The following is a 13,144-nucleotide window of genomic DNA, read 5'->3' as shown; positions in this document are numbered from 1 at the left end:
ATATGGTGACATTAAAAAGAGTCAGGTGGGACTTCCCTGGCTGTCCAGGGGTTAAGAATCTGCACTTCCAATGCAAAGGGTGTGGGTTCAATTCCTGGTCGGGTAACTAAGATCCCACATTCCTCTTGGCCAAAAACCAAAACATATAACAGAAATATTGTAACAAATTCAATAAACACTTCAAAAATGATCCACATTAAAAAGAATAAATAAATCTCACAAATAAATAAATAAAAAGGGTACGGTGAGGGTAATAAATAAATAGAGAGAAGCTGGAAAAACTAAGATACAGCACCAGGCGGGGGGAAAGAAAACCTCCAGGGGGCTTGTGTATGGAAGATATCCCAGAGCAAACACACCCATGATTACTCAAGGCTTCCCTCTGGGAAGGGGTTTGGAGGAGGGGTTAAGGAAGAGGGTAAAGGACACACCTTTTATGTGAACATCTCACATCTTTCTTTCACATGAGTGTGTCGGGCGAGAATGGCTGCCTTCAGGAGGCAGAGAGGAATGTTCTGGAAGAGATGGATGTGTGGGGATAGTAGCCCCTCTCTAGGGGTCCTCTTTGCATGGTTCTGACTTTGGGACCAGGCTAATAATTCACATAATAAATAAATAAGGAGTAAATGAGGAGTCAAATGGCCCAGTAGTAAAGAATCCCCCTGCCAATGCAGGAGATATGAGACATAGGTTCAATCCCTGGGTCAGGAAGATCTCCTGGAGGAGAAAATTCCAATATTCTTGCCTGGGAAATGCCATGGACAGAGGACCCCAGTGGGCTACAGTCCATGGGGTCGCAAAGAGTCAGACACAACTGCAGAACTGAGCATACATGCACACAAATAAATAAAACCAACAAGGACTGGGGGGAACCTCGCAACTGAGAGGACCAAGGGGAGGACTAATCTTCTGAACAAAGGATCTGAAGCACATACTTACAAAATAAAAATAATTTATTTACTTGGGTGTGCCAGGTCTTGGTTGTGGCATGTGCGGTCTAGTTCCCTGACCAGGGATCAAACTCAGGTCCCCTGCGTTGGGAGCACAGAATCTTAGCCACGGGAAGTCTGGAGCATACATTTTAAATTGAAAACAAACACTGACTGCCGTTAGCCACTCTGAATGTATTTCCTGCGCCTTCTAGGACTGTGCAAATAAGGGATTATATTGTGGCAGACAGGAGTCGGTTTGGGGCTATTATACCACGGGCAGGGAGAAGGAGAGAAAGAAGTCAGGGTATTGGATTAGAATTGGAGGTATCAGTGCAACTGCAACATTTTTAATTTATATAGCTAGTTAATATATGCAACTAGCAAAGTGGATGTGCATGCATACACACATCTATTTCCTAGATTTGTCCGCTGAGAGAGCCCCACAAGAATGAAACCTCAGTAGCAATGAGTACACGTAGATCATGGTTTCCAAATACTCTTTTCTGATGAAAGGAGTCAGGGCTCCTTGGAGAAATGGCTGAGTTCAGGAGGGAAAGCAGATGAGCCTGGGGCCGTTCTGGTGTGTGAGGAAGTCAGAACGCCCTCAGAGAACAATGGGGCAGAGGGACACAGGAGGTAAGGTGAAGGGGTTCCCACTGGCCCAAACTGGAACAGTCTTCAGCATCAAAATATATAATGATAGTGCAAGATTAAACCAAGTAAATCCACTAGACTAAATAAGAATCCATGAGTCAGTACCAGGGGTTGGCAAACTATGGCCCATGAGCCAAATAAAAGAGAACGGAAGGCTACATCCATCAGCAGAGGAATGGATAAAGAAAATGTGGTGCAGGGCTTCCCTTGTGGTCTAGTGGCTAAGAATCCACTTGCCAATGCAGGATACACAGGTTCGGTCCCCAGTCCAGGAAGATACCACATGTCATGGGGCAACTAAGCCTGTGCACCTCAACTACTAAGCCCCTGCTCTACAGCCCGTGCTCTGCAACAAAAGAAGCCACTGCAGTGAGACGCCTGTGCGTTGCAACTGGAGAGGAGGCCCTGCTCGCCACAACTAGAGAAAGCCCCAATACATCAAATAAGAGCCAATGCAGCCAAAAATAAAATAAAATTTTAAAAAAGACAGACAATAACATGTATTGTTAAAGGTGTGGAGAAACCGGAACCCTTACAATAACACATTACTGATATGGGGGAAAAAAAGATGTAGTATATACATATAACAGAATACTATGCAGCCATAAAAAGGAATGAAATTGTGCCATTTACATAGACATGGACGGACATAGAGATTGTCATACAAAGTGATGTAAGTCAGAAAGAAAAATCCTGCATATTAATGCATATAGAAAAATGGTACTAATGAAATTTATTTACAAAGTAGAAATAGTGACACAGATGTAGACAACAAATGTATAGATACCAATGAGGGAAGAGAGGATTTGGGATGGATTAGGGGATTGAGGTTGACACATATACACTAATAAGTATAAAATGGACTTCCTAGGTGGTAAATAACCTGCCTGCCAATGCAGAAGATGTAAGAGACATGGGTTTGATACCAGGGTCAGGAAGATCCTCTGGAAAAGGAAATGGCAACCACTCCAGTATTCTTGCCTGGAGAATCCCATGAACAGAGGAATTTGGTGGGCTGCAGTCCACGGGGTCGCCATGAGTCAGACACGACTGAAGTGACACACATGTATAAAACAGATAACTAATGAGAACCTGCTACAGCACAGGGACTCTACTAAATGCTCTGAGCTGACCTAGATGGGATACAGCAGAAACTAACACAACATTGTTAAGCAACACTCTAATTTTTTTAAAAAAAGGAAGATTTTCCCTTCTTGCAGAAAGCCAACTAATAAATACAGAAGGAATACTGACTGGAGAAATCACCATCTTGCAACTGTTACGGCAAAAACTGATGCAGACAAACGCAATGGATGCTGAAACAGTGGGTGGAGGTTTGAGGCATTATAGTATCTTCACATAGTCTTGAGTATCTCCCCAGAAGGTACTTCCAATCACTACAGCTGGAGACGCCTAGGCTGACACCAAGGGATCAAGGTCAACATCACCAGTGAGGGAAGAAATCTACGCCACACACTCCTCATGTGATGCACGGAGAAGGACCCTGCATCACTCCAGGGTTTCCTGCTGCTGTGAAGGACACCAGAAGGTCAGCTGTGAGACCGTGCAAGGGCTGTGGATCAGATGACCGTACTGCGTCAGTGTCCATCTCCTGGTTTTGACTGCTGCACACTTATGGCAAAGAACAGCTTTGTTTTTGGGATGTACCCATGAAACACACAGAGGAGCAGAGTGCCATTGTGCTGGCATCTGACTCTCAAATGGCTTATAAAAAAGGAATATGAAAGGTGGGAATGTGGGCGATGAACACACAAGGGTTCTCTTACACCTCTCCTGGGAGTCTAAAATTTTAAAGAAAGAACTGAGAAATAAATAACAGCCTGTGAGCAGAAAAAGCCCCAGAAGGAAACACACCCATGAGTGAACGATGTGCTCTCTGCGGAGTGGGGGCGAGGAAGAGTGGGAGGTGGCAGGGGACCGAGGGGGACTCTTACCAGCACCATATACTTTCGTAAGTTCAGAACGAGAAAAACTTTAAGGGTGAAATCGACCTAACTTCCAGGGATGGGCTGGCAGGTCCACAAGAAGAAACCCCTGGTTCCTCACCTCACCATCAGGTCCGATTGCAGGCGTCTGTCCTTCAGCGTTTTCTGCCTTCTGGAAGAGAAGAGAGCCACAGTCAGCCCCTGATGGAGAAGGCTAAGGTACACGCCCACACACAGCCACTCCACCCTCACCAAGAGGCGCACCTTCTTTTTCTTCTTCTTCTTCTTCTCCTTGGCGACCTGGGCGGCCTTGTGCTGCCGCACCAGCTCTGTGAGATTAGCTACGTATTCATCTGTCTGCTGCAGGAGGTAGGCCAGGCGCTTGTCCTTCTTCTGGTCAATGAGTTTTCGGTAACCCTCCTCGTCCTCGGCCTGCGGAAGTCGGCGGTTATGGTGGAAGCTCGTGACTCGCCCATCCACCAGCACCCAGGGCGGCCAACAGACTCAGAAGCCTGTGGGGTGTTGTTAACCAGTGGCTGGACCCACATTTAGGAAGTGCTGAGCTCATGGCCTACACTGGGCTTTATTCATCCCCTTCACATCACTATGGACTCCCCTTCAGAACGTCCTTAATTCCCAGCCCCACCAGGCCCCACACGGTCCTGCTGGACAGACACAGTCCTGCAGAAGCCATTTAAAAGGCCCATCTTACAAAAAAAAAAAATAATAAATAAATAAATAAAATAAAAGGCCCATCTTGGGACTTCACTGGCGGTCCAGCAGTTAAGACTCTGCTCTTCCACTGCAGGGAGTGTGAGTTCGATCCTTGGTTGGGGAACTATGATCCCACATGTCATGAAGTGTGGCCAAACTAAGATTGGGGGGGAAAGCGCCATCCCCTCTGTTCACAAAGACACCCAAATTCCAACCATTCTCTCCACCTTTTCCAAACCACTACTCTCTCACCTGGCTTTCTAAGACATCGGACCACACTGTCCTCCTCTAGCTCACAGCCTCCCTTTCAGGGTCTGAATTAAATCCGAAGCACTCCATGGCCTGCCAGGCCCCCGTGACTGCCGCTGGGACTCCAAACTCACTGCCCTCAAGCACGCTGTTCCAAGGGGTACTGACTGAGCCCCACACATGGCTTCCTCCTGCCTTGAGTCTATGCTCTTGGCTCCCCTCTGTGCTGGGAGGCACACCCCCCCAGATCTTTGCAGTCGTGGGTCAGGCCCACCCTGCCTGGAACACCCAGTTAATCCCCACTCCCTGGTTCTGCTTCATTCTCCGCTGTGCACTTCTCACCCCCAAAACCATCCTGTCTGTCTCTGTGGGCACCTGTCTCTCTAGAGCCAGCATGACCCCACCAGGGAAGGGACCGTGTCCTCCTCACCACTGTGGTCCCTGTCTGGACACCAGGGCTGCCAATATTGGCCCAATCAGAGAACCCTCCGTGAATAATAGGTGGTTACGTGCAAAGGGGTGGGGAGGCTGGGCACACACTAGGTGGCTGTCCCACTAGGGGGCAGCGCCACCTCCAGTTTTCAGAGACCACAGAGCAGCAAGAGGTCACTGACAGCGTGACCAGGCAAAGAGCTGGAGTCAGGTCTTTCGGACTCCCAAATCCTTTTCCCCTCTGTGCCGCCTCTAACACTGAGCGGCTCCCGACCCCGGCACCCCCGGGAAGAGACCAGGCGGCCACAGTCGACGGTACCATGAGCCTCCGCATCCTCTCCTTCTCGATTCGCTCGTTCTCCTTCTTCTGCTCCCGCTCCGTGTTGGCGTGGTACGTGGCCACCGCCTTGGTGAGCTTCTGGATTTTGCCCGTGACCGACCTGTGATATTCCTTGAAATCCTTGGCATGCTGAAGAATGCTGTTGAGGTATTCCTGCAGGGCACAGAGAAGAGCCGACTGACTACGGGACCTTGCCCCAAGGGAGACGAAACTCCAAAGCGGGCTTGGTGAAAACCAAGGGGGTGCGATCAAAGTGATCCTGCGACACTGCTTGCCGACAAGGTCCACCACGCTCTGTGGGGACCGTGTGGTGAGAAGGGCCCCCCTCCAACCCCGCCTCAGCAGACCGGGCAATCGCCCTGGCTGGGACAACGTGGCGGCGCCCACCGACCACTGCACAATGTGCGCCCGTGCCCTCCCCATCCACACCATCGCTGCGAGGCATGTAAGGAAGATGGCAGAGACGGGCACCAAAATTCAAGTCCAAGAATGCCTAGCTCAGCGTCACTTTTAACAGTGGAAAGTGGAGAATATGCTGTGTGTCCCAAGACAGGGAAATGGTTTCATAAACCACTGAATGTTGAGCACTCGGAGACAGAAAACAATGTAGACATTAAAAATCATGCTTCAATAATACTTTCAACAGGTCAACATGTCTATATATTTTTTAAAGGCAGCTATTTAACCTTTGACTATTGTGTATATATAGTGGGGAAAAAAAGACTGCAATGATATATACCAAGAAGTTAACAGTGGTTAAACGCTGAATGTTGACTTTTTGTTATTTTAAACTATGCCAATAATAGACACTGTTTGGAGAAAAACTTTAGAAAATACAAATATTTTTACATTAAGTAAAACTAAAAACATAAATATAAATGTAAACAGACAGAATCATCCCAAGCCCTGCTTGAATGGAGAGTCTGGTCTCCCTGACAGAACCTGTAACAACCTCAGTCAGACACTCCCTCTGCTCAGGCCCCTCCATGGCTGCCACCTCACTCCGAGCACAAGCCCAAGTGGTCCCACCTGCCACAAGGCCCCACATGCCCGTCCAATCACACCCCTTTCTTCACCTCCTCCCTCCTTCACCCACGCTCTCCCCCAACTCTGACTACATAGAACACTGGGGTGCCTTCCAACCCAGGGCCTTTGCATCTTCCCGTCATCCACACATCCGTGTGGCTCCTCCCTCGGGTCTCTGCTCAAACCTCTCCTTCTCGCGGAGGCCCTTTCTGAACGACCATCCTGTGTGAACGGCTCCTCCATCTCTGTCTATCCCCACGTCCTGTCTCCTGACACCCTATTAACTCCCCAAACGTCACATGTGCATTTGATTACAGCCCATCTCCCCAACTGTCTTTACTGGTTTTGTTCACTGAAGTACTCTCAGCGCTGAGAATACTGTTATGATGAACAGAGACACACGCAAACAGCGTGTGGAGAGAAAAACGGGGACCCCACAGTGCGGGGCCGACGACCGCACCCTAGGGACGCACCTGGTGCTTCTGCCGGCGCTTGCGCTCCTGCTCAATCTTCTGCTGCTTCTCCAGCTTCTCGGTGATGCGGGCCTCGCGCAGGGACTGCCGCTTGCTGCGCTTGTAGGCCTTGGCGTTGAGGGCCGTCTCCAGGGCTGTGTCCCTCCTCATGCAAACCACCACCTCCTGCCGCAGCTTCGGGAAGGAAGGGGAGAAATTGGCGACAGGTATAACTCGGTGATGCCCACGTGCCTCCACAATGCAAACCGGGCAGCGGGCTGCCACACCCAAGAGGACCCGAGCACAAACACATGCGTGGAGAGGACCTGAGGGGTGGGGGAAGGTGCTAGCAGGCACCCACAGTGCAGGAGACGGCTGCCCCTGGACACCCAGAGAGCCTCTCACGTCCTCAGGTCTCTAGCTTTGCCCTCCCTCAACTACACACGAAAGTTCTTACTAGTCATTCAAAAGCAAAGGACTCTCAGAAATAGACCCATCCAAGCCCCCTGCTGCAAGCTGGCCACAGCCACCTTAAGGAAGACCCACACTTGCTCATTCCAACGGCAGGACGTGGAGAGGAAGTGGGGACAGTGGGTAAGTGAGTGTGAGGGGGAGCACTGTGGCTTAAGGGTCAGGGTACACTTGATAACTGTTCCAGGGACTTCCCTGATGGTCTGCTGGTTGGGTATCTGCCTTGCAATGCAAGATACACAAGCTTGATCCCTGGTCAGGGAACTAAGATTCTACGTGCCTTGCAACAACTAAGCCTGCAACCACAGCTATCAAGCTCTCGAACCACACCTAGAGACCTCACAAGCCACAACTACTGAGTCGGCACACTCTGGAGCCCATATGCCACAACTACTGAGCTTGTGCGTAACAACAAAGATCCCAAGTGATCCAACGATGATCCTGCATGCCACACTAAGACCCAACGCAGAGAGAAGACAGAGAAAGAAAGATTAAAAAAAAAACCAAAAAAAACTGCCCAGTAAGCATCTCTCTGAATCTGAGCATCAGAATTGGCAGGAAGGGTCTCTTCCTAACCCCAGAGCCCACGCCTGCGCCCACCTGCCTCTGGAAGTTCAGCAGTCTGAGGGCCTTGAGCTCGATGGTAGCTTTGGTTCGCAAATCCCCGGCCAGGGACCCGGGAAGGTTTTCAAGTTCCTGAATTCGGTGTGCGATGCGAGCCTGCAGCCTAGGGTGTGAAGATGGAAAAAATGACCCATGACGTGAGGTCTCACCGGTTTACAGGGAAAACCCTGGTTCCCTTTCTTTAAAGCCAGAGCCTCAAAAGAATCCTCCTCAGCGGAGTCCAACACTAGTTCTGAGACAGGAGAGGGCAGAGAAAAGGACGCACATAACACAGACTGCATAGCGGAGGGCAGCCAGAGGTCCCAGGAGCCACAGCAAACAGGAAACCTGAGAGGACAAAGCTGGCTTCTGGCATTTCAGCAGTGGGAGTGAGTCTCTGGAGTCAGGCGAGCCGGGGCCTTCAGCCGGGCCCTAGAAACCTATTCAGCTATGAAGTGGGAAGACCCCTCAGAGCAACCCTATAGGCTTGGTCTCAGGTTCAAATGGGGGACTTCCCTGGAGGTGCAGTTGTTAAGACTCTGTGCTTCCACTGCAGGAGGCACAGGTTCGATCCCTGGTTGGGGAAATAAGATCTCACATGCTGCATGGTACAGCCAAAAAAAAAGAAAAAAGCAGGGGTAGAGCATAAAGTTCAAACGGAATAATACCCATATTTTCACACACTTACTTATCAAGCATCTACTGTATGCCAGGGACCACTCGAGGTGTGGGGCTTCAGCACTAAACAAGACTAACAAGGGCGCTTGGCTGCTCTCACCGAGTTCATAAGTTTATCAGGAAGAAAAGCCATAAAGAAATTAAAAAATTAAGTATCTACGGCTATTCCAGAGAAGTACTTTGAAGAAGAGGCTGGAAATGAGGGGTGTGGGAGCCAAGAGTCTCTACCACATGGAGGCCTTGGCAATAAAGTTTAAATAACCGCAAGCAGTCATGCACAGGATGTGCAAAGGCCCCGGGGAAGGAATGAGTCTAACCTGTTAAACAGAAAGAGGAACCAGGCGAGTCAAGGAGGTGAGGACAGAGCACTGGGCAGGGGCTAAAGAGAAAAGGATTGCAAAATTGATACTGGGAAGCCAGTTTTAACCCAAGAAACAGATGTAATGTAAGTGAACTGGGAAAACAGACTGCACAGGCAAGGCCGAGAGAAAGGAGGCTGGGGAGGAGGTGCAGACCAGTTGGCAGGGTGAACAGTGCTGGGGGAAAAGCAGCTGAGAGAGTTCACCAAGGGGACATGGCAAGCAAGGATCAAGGTCCCATGGTCCGTTTGGTGCTGGATGGGAGGCACACGGGAACAGAGACTGAAGGGAGACAGGGGCCATCTGGACAGGCCATCTTTAAGTCATTCAGATGGAGCAGGAGGGCAGGCATCCGGGCCCAGGGGCTGGAGCTCCAGGGCTCATCACAGCTGGAGATGCTCTCCAAAGACTGTCATTAAGCTGAGTCACTAATGTATCTGGGGATTTGCGGTGAATGAGGCAAGGCCCCCTCCCCGGACAGAGCTGCCAATACCCAGGGAGGCCAGCCCTGAAGGGATTACAAACACAATGGAGAAACGGTGGGAGTGTGAGGTGTTCAGGGAGTGAATCTCGGGCACCCTCAACACTGTCGGACAGGGTGATACAAATCTACTGTGTGCCAGGCCCCTCACATAGTGCCCAGTGCCCAGGAGGCCAGGGCAAGGCAGACGACAGTGAGTGACATTCAGAAATGTCCGCCGCAAAGCTCTCCAGGAGACTTTTTGAATGCAGATGAGCCAAAAGTTGGGATAGGAGAGGAGAACCAGGCATGTTGATTTCAACATGTATCTATCTGTACAACGTCCATGGAGGACGGTATTGCAGAATCTATGAAATTTCCACGTGCACATAAATCCCCTGTACCCAAACCGAGCCGTGTGCACACGTTTATTCTGACACACATGGGGTTTCTCTGCAAGGATGCACACACATCAGGGAACCAGAAGGCTGGGGACCAAGGCAGGAGGGGGACCTCTGGCTGCATACCCCACTGGCCTTTAGAGCTGAGCACCACCATCAATGCGTGTCAGAGCTGACAGGGTTGGGGGGGGGCACCCCTGGCTGTTGGCAGAACCTCACCTGTATTCCCGCTCCTGCAGGATCTCCACAGGGTCCAGGCCCCGCGGCTTCTGGATCGGGGTGATGCGGCTCTGCTTCTGGTGGAGCGGCACCATGGGGGCAGGCTGGGCTGGCTGCCCCGGTGACTGTGTCTGGGGCGGCATCACAGGGGAGGCAGCGGGCGGGACAGCAGGGGGTGCGGGTGACGGGCGCCCTGTCGGCTGTGGGGGTATCAGCTTCTGAGGTGTGCTCGTGGGGGCAGCAGCATTCGCCATGGGTCCTGGAGGGAGACAGGAAATGGGACACCACGTTGAGTCCCAGGTCAGCCTCGGGAGGAGACGAAGAGCCTGCGGGGCACTGACTGCCCCGGGGACAAGCTCGTCCTGAGGCTGACAGGGGCCAGGCAGCTTCCCGGCCCCCCAGCCCTCACTGCCCCACGACTCCTCACTCAAGGTCTGGCTCCCTCTTCCTCCTCGAGGTCTCAGCCTGCACATCCCTTCCCCAAAGCCCCTATTGGTCCAGGGACCAACCCGGGGTGGTTATAGGGTGAGCCTGCCTTTCACCCACCCCAGTTGCAGCAGAATCCGATTTACAGGACTGGCTCTTCAAGGCCCATCACTGATCCTCAGGCCCGAAGAGGACAGGAATGAGTCTGTTTTATCCACAGCTTTGACCTCACAGACGTGACCCTCAAATAAGTACTAACTATATCTTACACCGAACACCGGGGTGACAAAACCCTGAGTTGCCCTGCCCTCCGGCCTGCCTCCCACAGTGCTGGGGGCATTTTTGGGAGGGGAGGGGACTGGCCGTGACCTCTAGGCTCAGGGCACCACATCCTGAAGGATGGAGTCTGCTCTGCAGCCTCTCACTTGAGTCGCACAGTGGACTCATTCCTTACTCTCCCTCTCTTCCTGCTACTGACTCAGAGACCCCAGGATCACTGTGACCCAAAAGACAAGGGTGGGTAGGTAGAGAGGAATGGGACCAAACTCAAGGCTCTGGGAGCCAAGCAAGGCCAGGTGAGACTCAAAGACAGCAGAAGCAGCAGACGTGTCCCCAGCCTGCTTTCTCTGACCGGGCTCATCTCAGGGTCTGCACGGTATGAACTCGACGTGGGAGTCAGGGCACAGATGTGTCAGCAGGACAGAGGGAACTCACCTTCAGGCCAGGGCTTGGGAGGCCCTCCGGGGGGCTGGCCGGGCATCCCAGGAGGCACGCCTGAGGGTCCTGGAGGGGGCATGTTGGGCCCTCCCATACCTACACGCAGGGTAAAACAGACCAGAGAATAGAACGTGTCCTGTGTTTATACCTGCACCCGGTCCTGCACCCTGCCCCCACCACGGGCAGCCCTGGCTCCAAGGGACACATCCCACAAGGAGCCCCTTGGTATGGGCACGGAGTAGGCAAGGGAGCTAGAGAAACACCATTTATCACAACAGCAACCCTGGTGCCAGGGAAGCCAATGGACAGCAGAGCCCAGACCTGCCAGTGCACATGTCCACATTCCTGTCTGTTGGCTCTGAGACCCCTCCCCATCCCAAGTGCCAGGGGCAGTGGGCCCTACCATGAGGCCTGCTGTAATTTGGAGGTGCTGGTCCAGGGCTGGGCCCGGGCCCTGTTGCAGACACGGAGGGTGGAGGTAGAGCTGGCATCTGTGGCTGCATCCCGGGCATCGGCCGCTTGCCCTGCACGGCCATCTGCAGGTGGTCGGGCAGGGGCTGCCCCCGGGCCAGCATCTTGTAGGCCATGATCTGCGCTCGGAGCTGGTGCAGCTGGTTCTGGTTGAAGGGTGTTGGGCCCCGGTTCTGCTGCCCCAAAGCCTGGGGGTCGGCACCATCCAGCGGGGCCCCTCCGGGCCCAGATGACATCTGTGGGCCTGAGGACGGGCCGCTGGCTGGAACCGGGCTGGAGGCATGCTCGGAGCCTCCCAGGGGCGAGGGGTAACCTGTGGGGAGACATGGGTCTGGGTGGTCACTTGGCAACACATATCCAGTGATTGTTAAGGAAAAGATGGGGCCCAGCTTACACTGGCCCCTACCCTGAGACAAGGACACCCAAATGACTTTGTACTCATGATTCAAACAAGAGCCGCCCAGAGGGCACATGCTCGCAGCCTGGTTGGCAGCCTGTACAGAGCTTGGTTCGGCCCACTTAGTAACTTGCCAACGATTAAAGCAGAAGTGACACAAATATCCAGGCTTTCTCTGGGCCCGCCCCTCTGCCCCTCGCCTTGGGCAGGTCCACTCCCCTCACTTCCCTTACCTGCAGAGCCCTTGAGCCTCCCGCCCCATTGACAGAAAGCTACCCCCATTCAGCAAAGAAATAGCCCAGCCCCGCCCCGTCCTGAGGTTGTGACTCAGCAGGTCTGAAGCAGGGACCAGGCGTCTGCTTTCTCTTTTTTTTTTCCAGCTGCGTCATAAGACCTGAGGGATCTTAGTTCTCCAGATCAAGAACTAAGGACTGAACCCAGGGCCCCAGCAGTGGAAATCCTAACCACAGGACCGCCAGGGAATTCCCAGAGTCTACACTCCTAATACACTCCTGGGTGACACCAGAGCCACTGTCCTGAGGACCCTGTCCGGCCCAGCCCTTGTCTAACACCTGGCATGGAACACGGTTTCATCCCACCAGTATCCACTCTCCTGGGGCTGCTCTGGGACAAGACGGCCTGAACAGGGCACCAGCTAAGCCCAAACTCAACAGCCCTCCGTGGCAGAGTGTACCAAAAGGCTCAACTATCCTGGGTCCTCGGAATCCATCTATGGGTGACTCCTTTAGGAAAGTGACCTCGGGACTTCCAGAGGGCGACAAACATGAGGAAAGAGGAGAAGGGAAACCATACCTTGGGAATGCTGGTCCATGGGGCTTGGCGGGGGCCCCATGCCTGCATGGCCCCCTGACCGCATCCCCATCCCCTTCATCTGGGTGTAGCGGGGGTCATCCGACATGCCCTTCTCATGCATGGACTCCATTGGCTGCAAGAGTGGACAACAAGGCAGGGTCAGCAAGGGGGCATGGGAAGAGACAGCACAGAAACGCACTGCACAAGAGAAGTTCAAGGTCACTGAAAACGTGCATCCAAAGTCACCGGGCACTTACTGAGCCGCCATGGCCCAGACGTGGTCCTGATGCCTACTTAGGTGTCAAGGCACGTGCATGAAATAACGCCAGTAAGGGGACCTACAGACTGGTGATCTAGCGGCAAGGGCACGGCTGACGAGGACAC

At 52.6% G+C, this 13,144-nt stretch overlaps 1 protein-coding gene across 10 annotated transcripts in view; it reads right to left on the bottom strand.

Moving 5' to 3' along the window:
• Positions 1-13,144, bottom strand: part of SMARCA4 (SWI/SNF related, matrix associated, actin dependent regulator of chromatin, subfamily a, member 4) — an 89,786-nt gene that overhangs the window by 58,649 nt on the left and 17,993 nt on the right. For all 10 annotated transcript variants that reach the window (XM_065917799.1, XM_065917794.1, XM_065917798.1 and 7 more), the window contains exons 3-11: positions 12,761-12,893; positions 11,483-11,863; positions 11,077-11,175; positions 9,937-10,195; positions 7,817-7,943; positions 6,767-6,940; positions 5,247-5,420; positions 3,797-3,964; positions 3,654-3,704 (exon numbers count right to left, since the gene is read on the bottom strand). In XM_065917799.1, coding sequence (XP_065773871.1) covers positions 3,654-3,704; positions 3,797-3,964; positions 5,247-5,420; positions 6,767-6,940; positions 7,817-7,943; positions 9,937-10,195; positions 11,077-11,175; positions 11,483-11,863; positions 12,761-12,893 — 1,566 coding nt within the window. The remainder of the gene's footprint in view (positions 1-3,653; positions 3,705-3,796; positions 3,965-5,246; positions 5,421-6,766; positions 6,941-7,816; positions 7,944-9,936; positions 10,196-11,076; positions 11,176-11,482; positions 11,864-12,760; positions 12,894-13,144) is intronic.

The sequence above is a fragment of the Muntiacus reevesi genome, chromosome 1 (assembly GCF_963930625.1).
Source record: "Muntiacus reevesi chromosome 1, mMunRee1.1, whole genome shotgun sequence".
Lineage (NCBI taxonomy): Eukaryota > Metazoa > Chordata > Mammalia > Artiodactyla > Cervidae > Muntiacus > Muntiacus reevesi.
Note: the sequence above shows the minus strand (reverse complement) of the source record. Positions and strands in the feature narration are given on the sequence as shown.